The sequence below is a fragment of the Chrysochloris asiatica genome, unplaced genomic scaffold, assembly GCF_000296735.1.
Source record: "Chrysochloris asiatica unplaced genomic scaffold, ChrAsi1.0 scaffold00026, whole genome shotgun sequence".
Classification (NCBI taxonomy): Eukaryota; Metazoa; Chordata; class Mammalia; order Afrosoricida; family Chrysochloridae; genus Chrysochloris; species Chrysochloris asiatica.
Genome location: NW_006408544.1, coordinates 8,389,787 through 8,406,764, shown reverse-complemented (window position 1 = coordinate 8,406,764; position 16,978 = coordinate 8,389,787). Strand labels below are relative to the sequence as shown.

The 16,978-nt window shown below is 44.5% G+C and overlaps 1 protein-coding gene across 1 annotated transcript in view; it reads right to left on the bottom strand.

The window, feature by feature from the left end:
* LOC102824174 (cytochrome P450 4B1-like) overlaps positions 1-16,741 on the bottom strand; it is a 23,028-nt gene extending 6,287 nt beyond the window's left edge. Inside the window, exons 1-8 of the mRNA XM_006839852.1 lie at positions 16,562-16,741; positions 9,566-9,707; positions 9,341-9,385; positions 6,240-6,367; positions 5,240-5,364; positions 4,639-4,790; positions 4,384-4,490; positions 3,225-3,415 (exon numbers count right to left, since the gene is read on the bottom strand). Of these exons, the coding sequence (XP_006839915.1) occupies positions 3,225-3,415; positions 4,384-4,490; positions 4,639-4,790; positions 5,240-5,364; positions 6,240-6,367; positions 9,341-9,385; positions 9,566-9,707; positions 16,562-16,741 (1,070 nt within the window). The remainder of the gene's footprint in view (positions 1-3,224; positions 3,416-4,383; positions 4,491-4,638; positions 4,791-5,239; positions 5,365-6,239; positions 6,368-9,340; positions 9,386-9,565; positions 9,708-16,561) is intronic.
* Positions 16,742-16,978: the final 237 nt, after the last annotated feature.

Sequence of the window (16,978 nt, the reverse complement as noted above, 5' to 3'; positions counted from 1 at the left end):
AAAAAAAAAAAAAAGAATAGCATCTTGGTTCTTCCTCTACTTAGCCCTACTCACTTCCTCAACAGCACCTGGCTGAACATCCTGAGATGTTTCTAATACCCAACCAGTAAATATGGATAACGGAGAATTCATCCTCCAAATTCCATACCTCAGAATTACAGGTTCAGGCTCCTCCCACATGAATTTATAGACTTCTCCATGATTTAGTATTCCCTGCAACCTAACTGTGTGTCTATACTGCATTGGGGCAGTGCAGAAGCCCAGGGGAAAAGCTATGTGCACGACTGACATCCCAGCTTTGATGAGAGGAGATGGAGAGGTGCATGTGAGGAGTGAGAAAGTAAAAACAGTGGTGGGGAGGAGCCTATGAGAGATCCCCAAGGTTTGGAAGAATGAGCTAAAAGAGAGGCAGGTGACTACTGGCCAGGTCTGGAACTGAATGCATATCCATGACTCAATAGGTTTATATGGGGAACAATAGCACTACTGAGTTACCAACCATTTGAGATCAAAAGGGTGTCATTTACCCAAGGACAGAGTTTAGAAGGGTTAGGGGAAAAAGAGGAATGAAAATAGGAAACACATGGAGGAAGTCGGGTAAGTGACATTACATTGAAGGGATTACAACCATTGAAATGAAAAGAAGCTTAGGATTTGTTGAATGTAAAACTGATGATCTGCTCTGTAAACCTTCATCCAATTCACAATAAAAAGTTATTGGGAAAAAAATGAGAGAGAGAGACAGGGGTCAATTGGTGTTAATGACTTAAGACTTGAACTAAGAAACAAGAAGGAACTATTGACTGAAAGATTTTAAGGAAGGGCATTTGGGAAACAGACTTCTTTCCTTCACCAGAGAAGAGGCCAGAATCTTGGGGACTGTGCAGTACCATCAAAAGCAGGTAGGAGAGAACAAACAAGATGGTGGAGAAGGTAGATGTGCAGTGAGGAGCTCCATCAGCAACAACACAGAATACCAGAACAAGCAGGCTCAGGGATGGTGCCAGAACTCTGAACCACATATAAAGGAATATTTAGAAGGTTGGAAGGCTTACAGCTAGGGAAATTTGTAGCAGAAGCAAGAAATCCATCACTTGCTAATTCAAGATGCTCATCTGCTCCCAGAGCCACCATCTTGGGAGAGACCAAGTGAGGGAAGGATCAGAGCAGCCATGAAGACCTAACAGAACTGTGGAGCTAAAGGTGTGGACATTTTTTTTTTTTTAATGTTTATGATTATAGAAAACTTGTAAGCCCACATTCAGCCTATAACTAACTGGAATAACTAAAAGGGGTTCTAGAACTTGTCCAGTGAAATAGGCCTCTTGCAAAGCCTTTGCAGAGTATAGGACCTTAGGTGGAATCCTGAGTCCCACCCAGAACCTTATGTGGTGGGACATTCCCACTAGAAAGGACAAGCAGACCAGCCTGGAACAGATACAGCAACAGAAGATACATCTTCAAAGAAAGATCATCAGGAAAAACACAAAACAAAAATGTCAGCCTGACTGTCTACTACAAGAATAAGCAAGCTGTTCTCCAGGAAGCCATCAAGGCAAGCAATCAAGTTCCTTCAGGACAAACTCTCCTTTTAGACGGAAACTCAAAGGGAATACATTAACAAACATGTAAGCTTGCTGGCGACCATGTTGGTCTACTGGTGATTGGAAGCAGGCGAAAGGCAGCAATGAAGAAATGGGCTGAGTTCAACCACAGTCCATTGACTTCCGTTGACCTGGAGATGAGAGAGAGAAGAGGAAGGGCTGCTTGGTCCAAAGTGTGGTGAGACCTGGGGACACTTCAGCCCATGGACAAGGACATAGCCACAGAGGGCTAGAGCTGAGAATGAAGCATCCAGCTTATATGAAGTGAAGGGAGATGAACAAGAACACCCAAACTTGCAGACAGTACCCATTTGACCTAGTCTCGATAACTTGATAATCAGAACTCAACTAGAGGAAGATTTTAAAAAAAAAAATTTTTTTTTTTATAAAGGAAAAAAGGGTAAATTGCTACAATTTGATGAACCTGACCTATAGTCATGGAGGTAGTAACTCTAAATACCAACAGAGAGGGAAGGAGTCTTCACATAAAGTATTAATGCTATCCCCTCTGTACACAGGTTAGATAGGGACATGCAACTTAGACTTTGGCTACCTAAAATGAGGGGGTGATAAAGGCACAAAGTGACTGGCTTACAAGGTTTCAAAAGGGAGTTTAGTTTAAGAGTATAGGGGGTACAGAAAGAGTCCCCACTGAGTATAGGGGATGCAGAAAGAGTTCACATGGAATAGTTTTCATCTTGTCTAGATGGGTTTAGTGAAAAGAGATGGGGATAAGATTCGTATGATTCAAGAGTGAATAATTGTTATAACGACTAATTGTGACTGTCACAGTTATGAAGGTACAAGTTTTGTAACAAAAACAAGGGAGTGGTTAATCTTACAGTCCAGAAACAGAGGACCCTAGGACCATCAAGGGAAAAGAGCACAAGCAGAATGCGGGAACTTATCCAGAGAAGCAGCGACACCAGATACGAGGCAGAGATGGGGGCATGGAGAAGGGGAGCAGCTGAGGACTCTAGATTCATAGGAAGAAAGGGATTAAGAGCCAGTGGCCAGAAGGCAGACTTGCAGAATGTGCACTTTGGAGGTGTAACTTATTTTATATGCCTGAGTGTTTTTTTAAAAAATGAATAGAGAGAAATACTGTTAACTGATGGTACATGGAGGGGATTATAAACATTGTAATGAAACAAAGACCTGCTGAATGTAAAACTGATGATATGCTCTGTAAACTTTCACTCAATCCACTATAAAAACTTTTTTTTTTTTAAAGCTGTTGGGAAGGGATCAGCATTCCCCACAATCCTAGCTCTGTTCATTCCGAGTTTCCATGTCTTTCTCTTTCAGCTTTCTCTGCTCTATCCAGAATATCAGAATTGTAGTCAGGTTCGGCCATAATCAGAGGGAGCAAGCAGTTTTCTGTTGGCAGTCTTCTCTATGTTACTCACATCTGGAAAGGCTACTTTTTACCAGAATGTACTGGAGTGCATCTGCACCTCTCCTTTCCAAAACTACGGCACTGGAGGGGACAAAATAACTGCCACCATCCCATCTAGTTTCTAGGGTAGCCCTGGGTTGTCCTTGGTGGCACAAGAGAATGGCACAGACCTTCTCTGGGGCTGAGCAAAACAGATTAAGCTTACCCTCAGTCTCACTTACCACTGGAAGGTGTCCCGGTCTCCTAGGAGCTCTTGGACCTCCTCTCTACAGCGCTGCTGGTGCTCAGGGTACAGGGCCATGCAGTAGAGAAACCAGGAGATGCCACTAGTGGTGGTATCGTGCCCTTCAAACATGAATGTGTCCACCTCAGCCCGAAGGTCTGCATCTGATAGCTTGCTCCCACTTTCATCCTGAGTTAGGGAAGGCATAGCTCAAGAAATTTGAGATAGGTACCATGAAGAACTCATAATAGTATAATTTTGCAAATGAAATTCCAAAGGAAGGAGTGAAAGCTCCTTTTCAGACTGAGCATCCCTATCTGCCCATGGAAACTCATCTTGGATGCTTCCCTGAGTCTCTCTGCAAAGTGACCTGTGACCTTATACAGCCCTGTCAGTTCTGTTCACATGACACCTGGAATGCCAGCTGACACAAGAAGACCTCTTTATCAATGTTTAGCCCCTACCTATTCTGCTAATCTATACGTTTCTGGAAGCCATGGACAGGTCTTTCATATCACTGCATCCCTAGCCCAGAGCTTTGTGGAGTAGGTAAAAAATGAATGAATGAACTCTAAGACTCTAGGGTGTCAAGATCTCTAGAAGCTTATAGTTGTTTGTTGTTGTTGTTAAGTTCCATCAAGTCAGGTCTGACTCATAGTGATCCCCTATAGGGCTTCTGAGGAGTGATTGGTGAATCTGAACCACTGACTTCAAATTGCTGTCATCAAATTGGCTCCAACTCATTGGAATCCCACTCATATACAACAGAATGAAACATTGCCTGGTCCTGAGGCACTTTCATGATGGTTGGTATGTTCAAGTCCATTATTGTGCATATTTTGTTAATTCATCTATTTCATTAAAGGCTTTCCTCATTTTTGCTATCTAAAATTGATCATCCAGGCCCCTGCTACACAGATACCATAGCCCACCCATACCTTGCACCTTCCTTCTCTCCTAGGAGACTTTGCTAATATGTCACAGAACAATCAACAAGTCATTATGGGGGTCAGTCTACATGTAGAATAGGTGGAAACTGCTTAACAAACTTTCTACCTTACAGTGAGTAAGGCCTTAAAAGGTTGAGGGGAAGGGGAAAATGTCAGAGTGGTTTCTGGGGTCAGTTCAGGGGTAGAGGTGGACACCTGTGCACTTACCCGGGCCCCAAGGAGGATGTCCAAGAAGTCCAGGTGTCTCTTTTTCTGGATCTTTTCCCATTCTTTCTCATCCTGCAGTGCTGCCTTCCGCTCCCTGATGACCTGGTCTGGGTCAGGAGAACAGAGCATCACTTTCCTATTCTCTGTTCAAAGAGGAAGCTGAGGTCCAGCAAGGAGGTGGGATCACAGAGGGTCCAGAAAGAGGCTGTGCTAGGACTCAGGGTTTTGGGGGATGGACCCTGGAGGAAAACCTACCTGTATGGTCATGAGCCACCTTGCAGGCACGAAGGAAGCGGCGGCCATGAGGGGTGAGCCAGTAGATAAAGTCGTTGTGGTACTGGAAGGACTGAAGCCGCTGCTGCATCAGCATCGTGAGATCACTGACTGCCAGGTAGTAGTTGTTATCCCTGGACAGCCGAGGGAGGAAGGGGCAGCTCAGACACTGACCCAAGAAAAAATCCAGAAGAGCTCCCATTCCAGGAATCTGACCCCAACCACAGCTCTCTCTGCCTTCACTCTCCCTGATCTTAATCCCTACACCAAAGCCACAATGGAGTCCTGGTGTGGCACTGTGAGCTAAAGCACTGGACCTCAAGGTTGGTTTTAACCACAAGGTCAAGGGTTCAAACTTACCAACCGATCCTTGGAATCCTTATACAGGGTTGCTATGAGTCAACTCAATGGCACTTAACAACAGCAAAGCCACAATGTGTCTCACCACCATGGGCAAGTACCCCATTCCTCATGAGCTAGAGTCCCTATCTTCTCTCAGACAAGGGCTTCAGGAATCCTGGCAGCTCTCCTCTGTTGGCCACCTTGGGGAGAAGGCATGGTGATCCCTGAGGAGCCTTCTGACCTTTGACCCAGGCCACTATTTCCTTTGCCAAAGGTGCACTTCATGAGTGTATCCAGCGCCATGCGGCCAACATCGCAGAAGATGTCAAAACTCTTATCTTCACGAGCCTTTTTCTCCCACAAGTCCTGAGTTCAGAAATAGAAGGTAACATGGGGGGGTAGGGGGGTGTCATGTCCCACCCCTGCCCTCCAGGATCCACAACCTAATTCTTCACTACCAAGCTTCACCCCTCATATCTACACCCAGGCCCTGTCCAGCCGTCTATCCTACTGAAATGTAGGGTGAGGGCAGAGACTTAAAGAGGACAGAATCAAAAACAGGACTAGAAGGTGGACCTTTTAGAACACATACAATCCCCCACCTCCCCCCGCCCCCGGCAAGATCAGCTAAAGGAACAGGCAAACCAAGAGGTGGCGATCTCCCCAGCACAGCTTGTGTAAAACCGGCCTGCCAGTGTTGCTCAGGAGGAGCATCCTATCATGGAAAAGGCTACCCTGGCTGATCTCTGGGATCATGCAGTCCTTGAGTCTGACTGACCCATGGCCCCAGAAACCCCTGTTAGAGATGAGTTGCTAATGACATTATCTTGGACATCTATCTCAGGGAGAGGATGAGGAGGAGACAATTTGCAAAGATGACGTCTTTCTTGATACTCTCAAATATAGGCAATCCTCAAACCTGCTACTATTGGAGTCTTATTTAAGACTCATAAAATCTCTTTGGTCTAGGAAGGGAAAGGGCTGGGTCTCCTGGTGAAGACAAGCACCAGGAACTGCCTAGACACTCAAGAGATTCACCATCAGGTCGGTTCCTGGCTGAGCCAGGTGTCAGAACAAGAGTTCCACATTGCTACTGCTGGCAGAATGGGACCTCAGGCCTCAGAAATTCCCCACTGCTGTGAAAAACCTGGCTTCCCCCAGCAATTCAGGCCCATTCTAACAGACACTGGGGACTGATCCAGAAGTTAATACCCTCCAGGAGACTGGCGCAGGGAGCTCACCAGCATGGCGTGTGTGGATTCGGCAAACACAGCCACGTAGGGTTTGAGTACATCATAATGAAAGCCAGGTGTGAGCAGCTTGCGGTGCTGAAACCACTTGGGCCCCTCCAGGACCAAAAGGCCTCTCCCTGGGAAAGGGATAGCAGAGGGAGATGCAGTTAATTTGGGTAGCTCTTCTTTGCCCCTTGCAGCCTGGGGCCAAGCAGATGGACTGTGTTGGCACATCACCCTCAAGCTGGATCCCTCAATACTGAGAGATTCAGTATTGCCCTCTGTGCCCCAACACCAGGTGACCAGAAACTTTTGGGCAGGACCTCAGGACCTCAGAACACAGTGGGTGGCAATGGTTCATCTTCTGCCTCCTGGCGGAACCCACAAAGTCTAGGATCCATGGACTTAAGTCAGATGAAACTGGAACATGCTCAGTGGAGAGAGCCAAGCAGAACACTCCTGGGTTTCTCAACTGCTGAGACTGTGGTCACAGTCTCAGGTTTCAGAGAATAATCAATAGTGCTTGTGCTTCATAGCCTCAGACTGGACCTTATCTTACATACTCACACACACACACACACACACACACACACACACATACACAGAGGAATGGAAATTAATTCCTGTATTTGAAATGCCTCTGAATGTCTCTAAACGTTTCCTGCCGATTTTCTCATTTATTTAAGAATATCTGTTTGATAACTTAAGAGAGGGTTAAAACCACTGGAGTCAAAAGAAAGACTTCTTTATATTACTGTTGTTGTTGTTGTTGTTAGGTGTTATAGAGTTGGTACCGACTCATAGCAATCCTACACACAACAGAATGAAACAATGCTCAGTCCTGGACCAACCTCATAGTTGCTGCCATGCTTAAGCCCATTGATGCTGCCATATTGCCAATTAATCTCACTGGGGCTCTTCCTCTTTTTATCTGACTCTCCACCTTACCAAACATGAAATCCTTCTCCAGCGACTGGTCCCTCCTGACAATATGTCTGAAGTATGAGAGACGAAGTTTGGCCATCTTGGCCTCCAAGGAGCACTCTGGCTGCACTTCTTCCAACACAGATCTGTTGGTTCTTTTGGCAGCCCATGGCACTTTCAATATTCTCCTCCAACACCACAACTCAAAAACATCAATTTTTCTATGATCTTCTTTATTCACTGTCCAGCTTTCACATGCATATGAGGTTTTTGAAAGTACCATGGCTTGGGTCAGGTGCACCTTAGTCCTCAAGCTGACATCTTTGTTCTTTAACACTCTAAAAAAGGTCTTGTGCAGCAGATTTGCCTAATGTAATACATCATTTGATTTCTTGACTGCTGCTTCCATGGGTGTTGATAGTTGATCCAAGGAGAATGAACTACATACAAGGAATCTTGGTGGCACAGTTGTTACATGCTTGACTAATAACCAAAAGGTTGTAGGTTTGAACCCACCAGCTGCACTGTATGAAAAATATATGACAGTCTGCTTCCATAAAGATACAGTTTGGGAAACCCTATGGGAAATTCTATACTGTCCTATAGGATCACTATGAGTCCGAATCAAATGGACAGTAATGGGTTTGCTTTTGTTTTTATCGTGTGTGTGTGTGTGTAATTTGTTTTTGCTTTAGTATTTTTTAGATATGTTACTGGGTGAGTAAATAGACTTGGTAATGTTATTTTCCTCTGGGTCTTGCCCTTTCTCAGCTCCCAAGAAGCTATTGAGAATATCATGGGATCATGAATAAAAGGAAGGCTTTGAAGAAGTTTGTGTGGCTCAAGACTACTCAATGGTTTCCACCTATCCTCAACATTAAGTCACTCTCTTCATTCTAGCACTCAAGGCCAGTCAACCCTCCCAACCCACCCTAATTTCCCCACCACACTCAGCCTACAAACTCTGGTGACAACAGCCTTGGTGGTACTACCTCAGCTTTCTCAGGTCCTTCCCCTGACTGACACAACCTACTAAAAGTTTCTGTAGAACCCAATGTCATCTCCTCTTGGAAGCTGTTCATCACACTCATATTCTACAGAGCCCTAATCTTACTGTCCAGAGAGTTAAACAATGAACTAACCATGAAAGAGGCCTAAGCCCTGCTTCCCCACAACCCTGAGCTCTCCTGCCTGCTCTCTTCTTCCCATTTGGGCAGAGTTTAAGAGTGCATGACTGTCAGGAGGTCCTGTTTAGGAAATAACTGATCAAGTGGGGACAGGGCAGAAAAGGCAGGGCAAAATCCTGACCACACAGCACCAAGGGACTTGAATGGTGGCATGGATTGAATTGTATCTCCCAAAAAAATATGTGTCAGCTTGGCTGAATCATAATTCTCAGTGGTTTGGCAATTATATGATGATCCCCCATGATGTGATCTGATGTGAAAAGCAAATAAGAGGATTAAGGGAGGCATTTGTTGTTATTAAGTGCCATTGAGTCGCTTCCCACCCATAGTGATCCTATATAGGGTTTCCAAGCAGCAGCTTGGAATGTGGGCTCTGTGAGTTGTTAGGCATAATCAAAACACAAATAAATTACTTTTGAACCACTGATCTTGTGGTTAGCAGTCCAGTGCTTTGAATTGCTGATCTTGCAGTGGGTTCAAATGACTGATACTGCATTGGGTTTGAAACATTGATCTTGCAGTTAGCAGTCCAGTGCTTATCCTACAGTGCCACACCAGGACTTCAAGGGTGGGATTTATCACCCTTAATCCCACCATGATTTGGATCCCCAAGGTTGTGGATGCAACGCCATTTATTTTACAAGAGATAAAAGGAGAAATATGTGAGCAGAGAAAGAGGAACCCACTACCACCAAGAAAGGAGAACCAAGATTGGATTTTGTCCTTTGGACCTGGGATCACTACACTGTGAAGCTCCTAGATCCAGGCAAGGATTGATGTTAAGACACATAAAAATCTCCAAGAACTACTGGGCCTACAGATGCTGAAAGGAGACAAGGACCTTTCCCCAGAGCTGGCCCTCTGAATTTGAACTTCTACCATTCTAAACTATGAAAGAATACATTTCTCTGTGTTCCCACTTGTAGTATTTCTGTTATAGCAGCACTAGATAACTAAGATATATGGGAAGGACAGGGAAGGCAGGTGTGTCCCACTCACCAATCCACTGGAGGAAGAAATCATACACATCCGCAGCTTTAGGGTCTGCAAAGGGAGGAAACTCAGGTCAGAAGGATACAATGGTTTCCAGAGGATGCTTCTTGATAAAGTAGGGTTGAATCTTTACCACCCTTTCCCAGACTTAGGGCACTAGACCATCCTCCCCACACCAAACTCTCTGTCCTTTGTTCTCAGGAAGGCCCACTGTCTCTCAGGAGTCCTCACCACCACGACTGTACACAGCTTTGGCATAGTCAGGCTCGTATATGTTCAGGAAGCCAACAAACTGTCCAAGCCAGAGTTGATGGGCGTAGGGAAACTGGTGGGTCCAGGACACAATCTTGTCCAGACTCTCTGTCTGCTGGATCTGAAACGGCAATGGGGTCCAGGGCCACTCATGAACCTAGGATCACCAACCAGGACCTAAATTCCAGAGCAAGAAAGGGAAGAGGCCACTTGGGCAGGTTCTAGGAGCTCCCTACCCTCTTCTTATATGCCTACTTCCAGCTCTATTCTCAAAATCTCTTGGTTCTGTCTCCTCTGCATCTCCACAATCATCATTCTAAGTACAAGGCAACCTCTTCTTGTACCTGGGTTAGCTCAATGAGCCCTAACTGGCTACACTGCTTCTATCTGCCACTCTCCACCAACCCCCTGCACTGTAGCCAGACAGAACTTTCTTTTAAACATCATCACTCTTTTATTACAAATTTAATACCTGCTCATTGTATAATATAGAAGTCACTTTGTGGAACCCCCAAGGTTACGGCCTTTGTTATCATTCAGATCTGGAAATGAACTCATCCCCAAGGCTCAATTTTCAGCCATACAATAGACAAGCCTATAAGGGAATCAGTAACACTAAGGAGGTACACACACCTTAGAATAATTAATCATTTGAAATCAAAAGGGCAGAATTTACCCAAAGACAAATTCAGAAGGACTATGAAAGAAAGAGAAATGGAAACAGGGAGGAAGTGGGATAAGTGATGTTACATTGAAAGGATTGCAATCAATAACATTGTGATAGTTAAGGTTTTGTATCAACTTGACTGGGCCAGGATTCTCAGTGGTTTGGCAGTTGAAATGTAGTTATCGCCACAATGCAATGTAATACAATGTAATTAACTCCACAATGAGTTCTTCTATGAGTAGTCAACCAATTGAAAGGATGTTTCCTCGGGGGTGATGGCTAGGTGAACTGTTGGGAGGAACACCTGATGCAGCCTTGTAAGCAAGATGTAGTTCCTGCCCATAACTTTCTGAATAGATTGCTGCTAAGTGTGTTAATGGTAGTCTTGTGAGTCTGAATGTCTAGAACTAATATGACCTCCTGGGATGTGAAACCGTCTCTGTGCCTTGGTTTATACCATACCTTCCTCCTGGCACAATCTCTAATTGCCTGACACTTGTTCTTGAATAGAAGAGCAATCCACCTTTTCCTCACTATCCAGCTTGAATGAAACTCTCCAAAAAACTCTGTAATCCTTCACCAATTGAAATATCTGCTTTCTGTGGTCCAATCCAGCACTGTTAGTACTTCACTTACATTCTGCTTTATGTTACAATAGCTTGTATCCATAATAATCCAAAATAATAAAAAATATTATATTAACATTGACATTCCATGATCATTTAATATGTGGCAGATACTTCATTAAAAGGGCTACATGTATTCTTTAATCTAATCCTCAGAAAAGTCTGTAAGAGAAGCACTATTCCAAATTTCACCTCATAGATGAGGAAACTGAAGCTCAATCACACGGTTAGTTAGGACCCCTGACTCCACCTCTAGGCTGTGAGTTTCCCAAGTGCAGAGACCACATCTGTGGCATCTCCAGGTCCTCTACAGAGTTCAGCACAGGGCCTTGGACACAGTACGTACGTGATAAAGCATGTGTTGGATAAATGAAATAGAGAAGGAACAGAAGAAAGGAGGAAAGAAACCATAACAAGCATCTGGCTAAACTAAACATTGGCCAGAGATGGTTAGTCTCATGAGGTAAAAACCCAAGGTCTTGCTCAATTTGGGAATTCACAGAAGAGTTCACAAAGTTCACTAACACTTTCCTGTGTGGTAAACAATACTGTGGGTTTCTATTTGCTGTTCCCAGCTGGTCCTTCTCTAACTAATGTCCAGATTCCCTATTCATTTTGGCACTCTGTCAGCATAGTGAATGAGAAGAGATGCACTGAATGCCTGTTATGTGCCAGGTGGTATAGATTATCTCATGAACTTAATGTGGAGAGGATAATTCCTCCCATTTTACAGTGAGTTCCATTTATGTTGTGCTGGGCCGCTTTTTTTTTTTTTTTTTTTTTTTAAGTATAATTTCCAATTTACCAGTTTAATTTTCCTTCAGTATTTAAGGACTTAAATCCTGCTCTGGGCTTTGGTGGACATTGTGGGACAGCACCTGTAAGTCTAAATCAGGGTTCAGTATGCTTGATCCTTCTAGGCTTCATGAGAACTGTTCCTAATCACTTTGCTGTAAATAGTACAATTCACACAGCAACATAATTTCAAATGCAGATTGGGAAACTCGTAGGTGTCAAAGACATTCACTTCATAAATGTCCCTGACGGCTGCAGTCTCTACTATGTTTGGAATTATGGACTTCATAATGGCCTTGTCCATGGGATCACAATGGGCACATAATTTGCATATGGTCATAACCCATTTTAGCATGATCATTCCTTCTTCTCTTTGTCATCTTGGAAGCAAAGACCCAAAAACTGGACATGCTTTTTCTCCCTGGAAAGTTCCCCTTCACAGTCTCTACTCACTTAATTATTCCATGTTATATCCTCCAGAAGACAGCCTTGAGGAATAATATAGCCTCCTGGGCTTCCTTTTCTAACCCAGACCACTATTCCCCAAAGACCTTGGGGATTAAGCTTGGGTGATGTGGTGGGTTAATGTGCTGGACTGCAAAGTCGGTTTGAACCACAAAGTTGACAGTTCAAGCTCACCAGCTGCTCCTCAGAAATACAGGGTCGCTATGGGTCAGAACCAATTCGACAGCTCTTAACAACAACTCTTATTTCCAGAGTCCTGTGTGGTGCTTCAGGATAATGCTGTGGACTGAAAGGTCAGTTTGAACCACAAGGTCAGCGGTTCAAACCCACCAGCTGCTCCTCAGAAACCCTATACAGGGTCGCTATGGGTTGGAACCAACTCGACAACACTTAACAACACTCTTGTTTCCAGTCTATCATCTTTGTCTTCTCTCGGATTTATTTTCTCTCAGCCCTCTGCAGAGTATGGTATAATTTCACTTCTTCTGAACTCAGCATTCTAGTTTCCCATCTCTCCCCAAGAGGCCTTGTACTCACTGCCCTTGAGTTGTTGTTGTTGTTAAGTGCCATTGAGTCAGTTCTGACCCATAGCGGCCCTGTATAGGGTTTCCAAGGAGCAGCTGGTAAGCTTGAACCGCCGACCTGGCAGTTCAAACGGCTTTGTAGTCTGGCGCATTAACCCACAGCACCACACCAGGACTGCACATGGTCAAAAGCACACAAAGTGACAAGCATTCTCCCCTACACACTGGTAAGAGAGAACCTTCTGACCCCTTCTCATCCTCTTTCCTCACGGTTGTCCCTGGAAGTGCCCCTTCCTCCTGTGTCAATCTTATTTTTCCATCTTCCTTTCTGGGTTTTCATCTTTATCCCTCTCAGTCCCAGGAACCTAGTTGAACAGGGTAGAATGAGCCTAAGTCACAGAGAAGCCAAATTAATAGGAATTCAGAATTGGAAGGAGTCTTTGAATGATACAGTTCCTCTAAGCACCATTTCCCTTCTTGTCAACTATGCTTGAGCCCCTCTGCATCATCCTACCATGAATAGGAGCCCCTGACCTCATGTGGATCATGTTCACGATCTGAACTCACACCTGCCTCCTCACTCCCAGCTTTTTCCTATATTCCCTTGATTGTCCAGAAACACCTAGAAAGAGTGAGGATGGCTCCACGTAGCTAGACCCAACTGCCACAGCTGCAGTCTCTTTAAGTGGACTGGATTGTTCTCTCTCTGGGCAGCATGAGGCTACCTTGTCAACTCCTCTGGGCTACACAACTGTTTTCTCAGACCTGTCCTCAGATCCCCTTGATCTGGGATGATTTCAGGGTGGGGAGGTCTGGGGTGAGCTTGTTTTTCTTCAGAAGGAAGGAAACAGAGAAAACTCAGAGCAGCAACCCTTAACCTCACCCCCCTCATCCTCACATTCATACTCCTAGTTGACCTCACCAAGTGTAAACAATAGATGGAACTAGGAAGAGCAAGCTTTAAGTCGTCACTCTCTTCTGTGCTCCCTGGGAGTTCATGTCAGGTCAACATCACCTAATTGAACACCCCCACTTTACAGGTGGGAACAATGCAGCCCAAAGACCAAAAGGAGCCATCCCACATGAGTCTGGGGCAGACTGGGAATCCTGACTGGGACTCTTTCTGCTGTCCTTCTTGTTAACAAACCTGTCCTAACCATCAGCCAGTTGACCTGAGGCTCAGTTGGCCAGTGTTCAAAAAACCAAGCTCTTATTTAGCCACTTCTTGCAGCGGGATTGCAGATAGCCCTGATGAAAAAATAAGTCCATTCACAAACTGGTGGTAGATGTTTAGAAAAAGAGATAGTTGGGGAGGGGCTAGGGACAGGATTCCCTCTTCCCTAGAACGATGGAGTCAGATCGTGTTGATCTAAGAGTTCAAGTACCAGGATTGCCTGGGCCAACACCTTCACAAAGTGAAAATTTCTTTCCCCAAGAGCTCAAGCATTACCCATGACAGAAAACTTATTATTTTTCAAAACAATCCAACTCATCTTTGGACTGTTCTTATTTTTTAAAGACATCTTAAGTTACTAAACTGGAAACAACCTGCCTGTGACTTTCCACCATGAGTCCCTGCTCTGCTCTAGGGAGCCACACACAAGTTTCCATTTCCCTGTGCAGTCATGCAGGGATTGGGAGTTGGGAGCCAAATCTCCCTGAGTTGGTGCTCCTCTCAGATGGGCATCGTAGATAACCTTGATTCCTCCCATCCAAGTCATCTTGGTAACCCCACATACACTCTAGATTTTCAATGCTTAGCATGTCTAGCCAGTCTCCAGGACAGCAAAGCAGTAGATTTAAAGCAAAATGGTTAGAAGCATCTGCCAAGCAAGGTAGGAAAAGGAAACATCTCTGAAATGACCATTGGTTTAAAAATATATGGGCTCAATTTAAAACATCTCTTTGGACACTTGTTTGTGGAGTTTATCAGTAAGTAAGCTCTGGGGAGCCCAAAGGGAGGGAATCTAATGGTAAAGATCCCCCAGGAGCAGAGAAGTGATATCCCCACAACTTTGGTGACAGTCAGATAACTTCACTCTTCATCCTTCCTTTCAGACACAAATGTACTTACTATGACTCTACTACTAACCAGATAGTCATACAATTAGAATTCATACCCAGGTCTTTAGATTCCAAAGCCTGTCCCTAACACCTCTCCCATCTTCAACATTCCAAAGTGAATTCCAGACCCAGGAATAACCAGTTTGATGGGAGAGTGGAAAGTCTCAAAACACCTAAGAAACAGGAAAAGAGGGACCCAAAAGAATGCCCAGCCATCCAGGGAGATGCAGACATTGGTCCTCATGTTATTTGAGTGGCTTTACTGCCCAAGTTGGATCCCCCTGGAAATCATCACTTAGTAAGCACCGATCACCACTCTTGCTCGAACTCTCTCCTGGATGTTTTGCCACCTACTCTGATGTCACTTCTCAGCAGCTGCTCTCCCACTATTTATTCCTCAAAAACTTATCCTCCTGAAAACCCAGGATTTTGCCTCTTCTCATTCTGCATCTTCTCTCTGGAGACTCTACTCCACTACTGTGGCTTTCTTTATCATCTACCTATATGTGATTTCCAAATCCTCTACTCATCCCAGCTCATCTTTTTCTGAGCTTCAGGAACACAATCAACCTCTTTTTGAACGGAATCAAATATACTTCTTTCAGGCAAATCTGAATTCACTTTTTAGCATACCCAAGCAAGTAAGTACTGGCTGAATGCAGGATTACACACTTTCTGTTTTCTAATCTACAATACTCAATATTTACTTCCATCATAAACTTAGGTCTGTTTTACAACACTCATTTGGAGAAACATTTGATATCTGTAACTCACTGCCATCAAGTCAATTCCAACTCATAGTAATCTTATGTAGGGTTTCTGAGACTGTAAACCTTTACTAAAGCAGAAAGCCTCATGTTTCTTCTGTGACTGGTGGATTTGACCTTTCAGTTAGCAGTCCAATACCTATGTTGTTGTTGAGTGCCATCGAGTCAGTTCTGACCCATAGCGAACCTATATAAGGTTTCCAAGGAGCGGCTGGTGAGCTTGAACCACCAACCTTGCAGTTCAAACCGACTTGCAGTCCAGCGCATTAATCCACAGCGCCACACCAGTACTCCTATAGTACATTCAAAAAAAATACAACCCATTTAAAATTTTTCCAATTTCATCTTGACTGTTTTCTCATTTGTATGCATATGACCTTGAGCCTCTGGATGGGTAAATCCAAAAGATCTTAACCCCACCAATCATCTTGCTTAACTGCCCTTTCTTTGTCTCAAATAATTCCAGATGTAGCATTTCTCTACTCAGTTGCACCATAATATTTCTTACTTTCCTTCCAGTCATTACTGGTAACAGCCACCGAAGCAACTATTAAGAATCTAACTTTCACTTCCCATTCTCCTGTGTTTTTTCTAAGAGGTCTCTCTGACCTCATCTCTGTCTTTGTTTTCATTTTCTGTCATAAAAACAGAAATTTTTACTCTCAACACAACAAAGAAAACCCTGATTAAACCCTAAAGTAGATTGCCCAGATCTATAGTACGATCAAGATGTGTAACATTTATGCTATCAGTAAGCTTCCAGCAGAGCCTTGTCTAAGTCTTGGGTTTTAGAATGATGGGAAGCAGTCTGTGGGTTGCTTGAACCAAGCTCTGAAGCACCTCCGACTGCAAACCTGAGGCCAGCTTGGGAAGCAGAAGTGAGGCAGCGATCCTAGGATTAGGGGGAGGGAAACACGAAGGAGCTGAAGGAGACCCATGATTCCCAGGGAATAATTCCCTTCCCTAGCACAGGGTCTCTTTCTATGGCCCCCAGGAGATAAGGCTTGATTCTCTGAAGGAAGACTCTTTTGAACAAAACTTCTCCACCTCCTCATCTCCCCACGTACCTCAAGGGCATGTCCAAAGAGCCAGTGGGTAGGAGGGGCAGGGAAGCTATCCATGGCCCTGATTAGCTTCTGTCTCCGCAGCAGTAGATGGGCAACTTTGAGGAAGCCTAAGACCAAAATTAGGCCAGAAGCCCACAGGCCCAGGCGTAAGACATTCAGAGAAAGGAAGAAGGGCACCATGGCTGGAGCTGCAGCCTGAAATTCCAACCACCCAGGTACTGAGCTGACTCCTGCTGCCTTTGGCTCCCTTATACTGCGGACCCAGGCAGCCAGCCAGGCGTGTCCCATAGCCACACCCTGTAGCTAGCAACAGCTCAGGCTGGGCAGAGTGCCAGGGGGCAGGGAAAAAAAACAAAACAAAACTATTACCAAACTAACTCATTATTGCTGTCAAGTTTATTCCAACTAATAGCAACA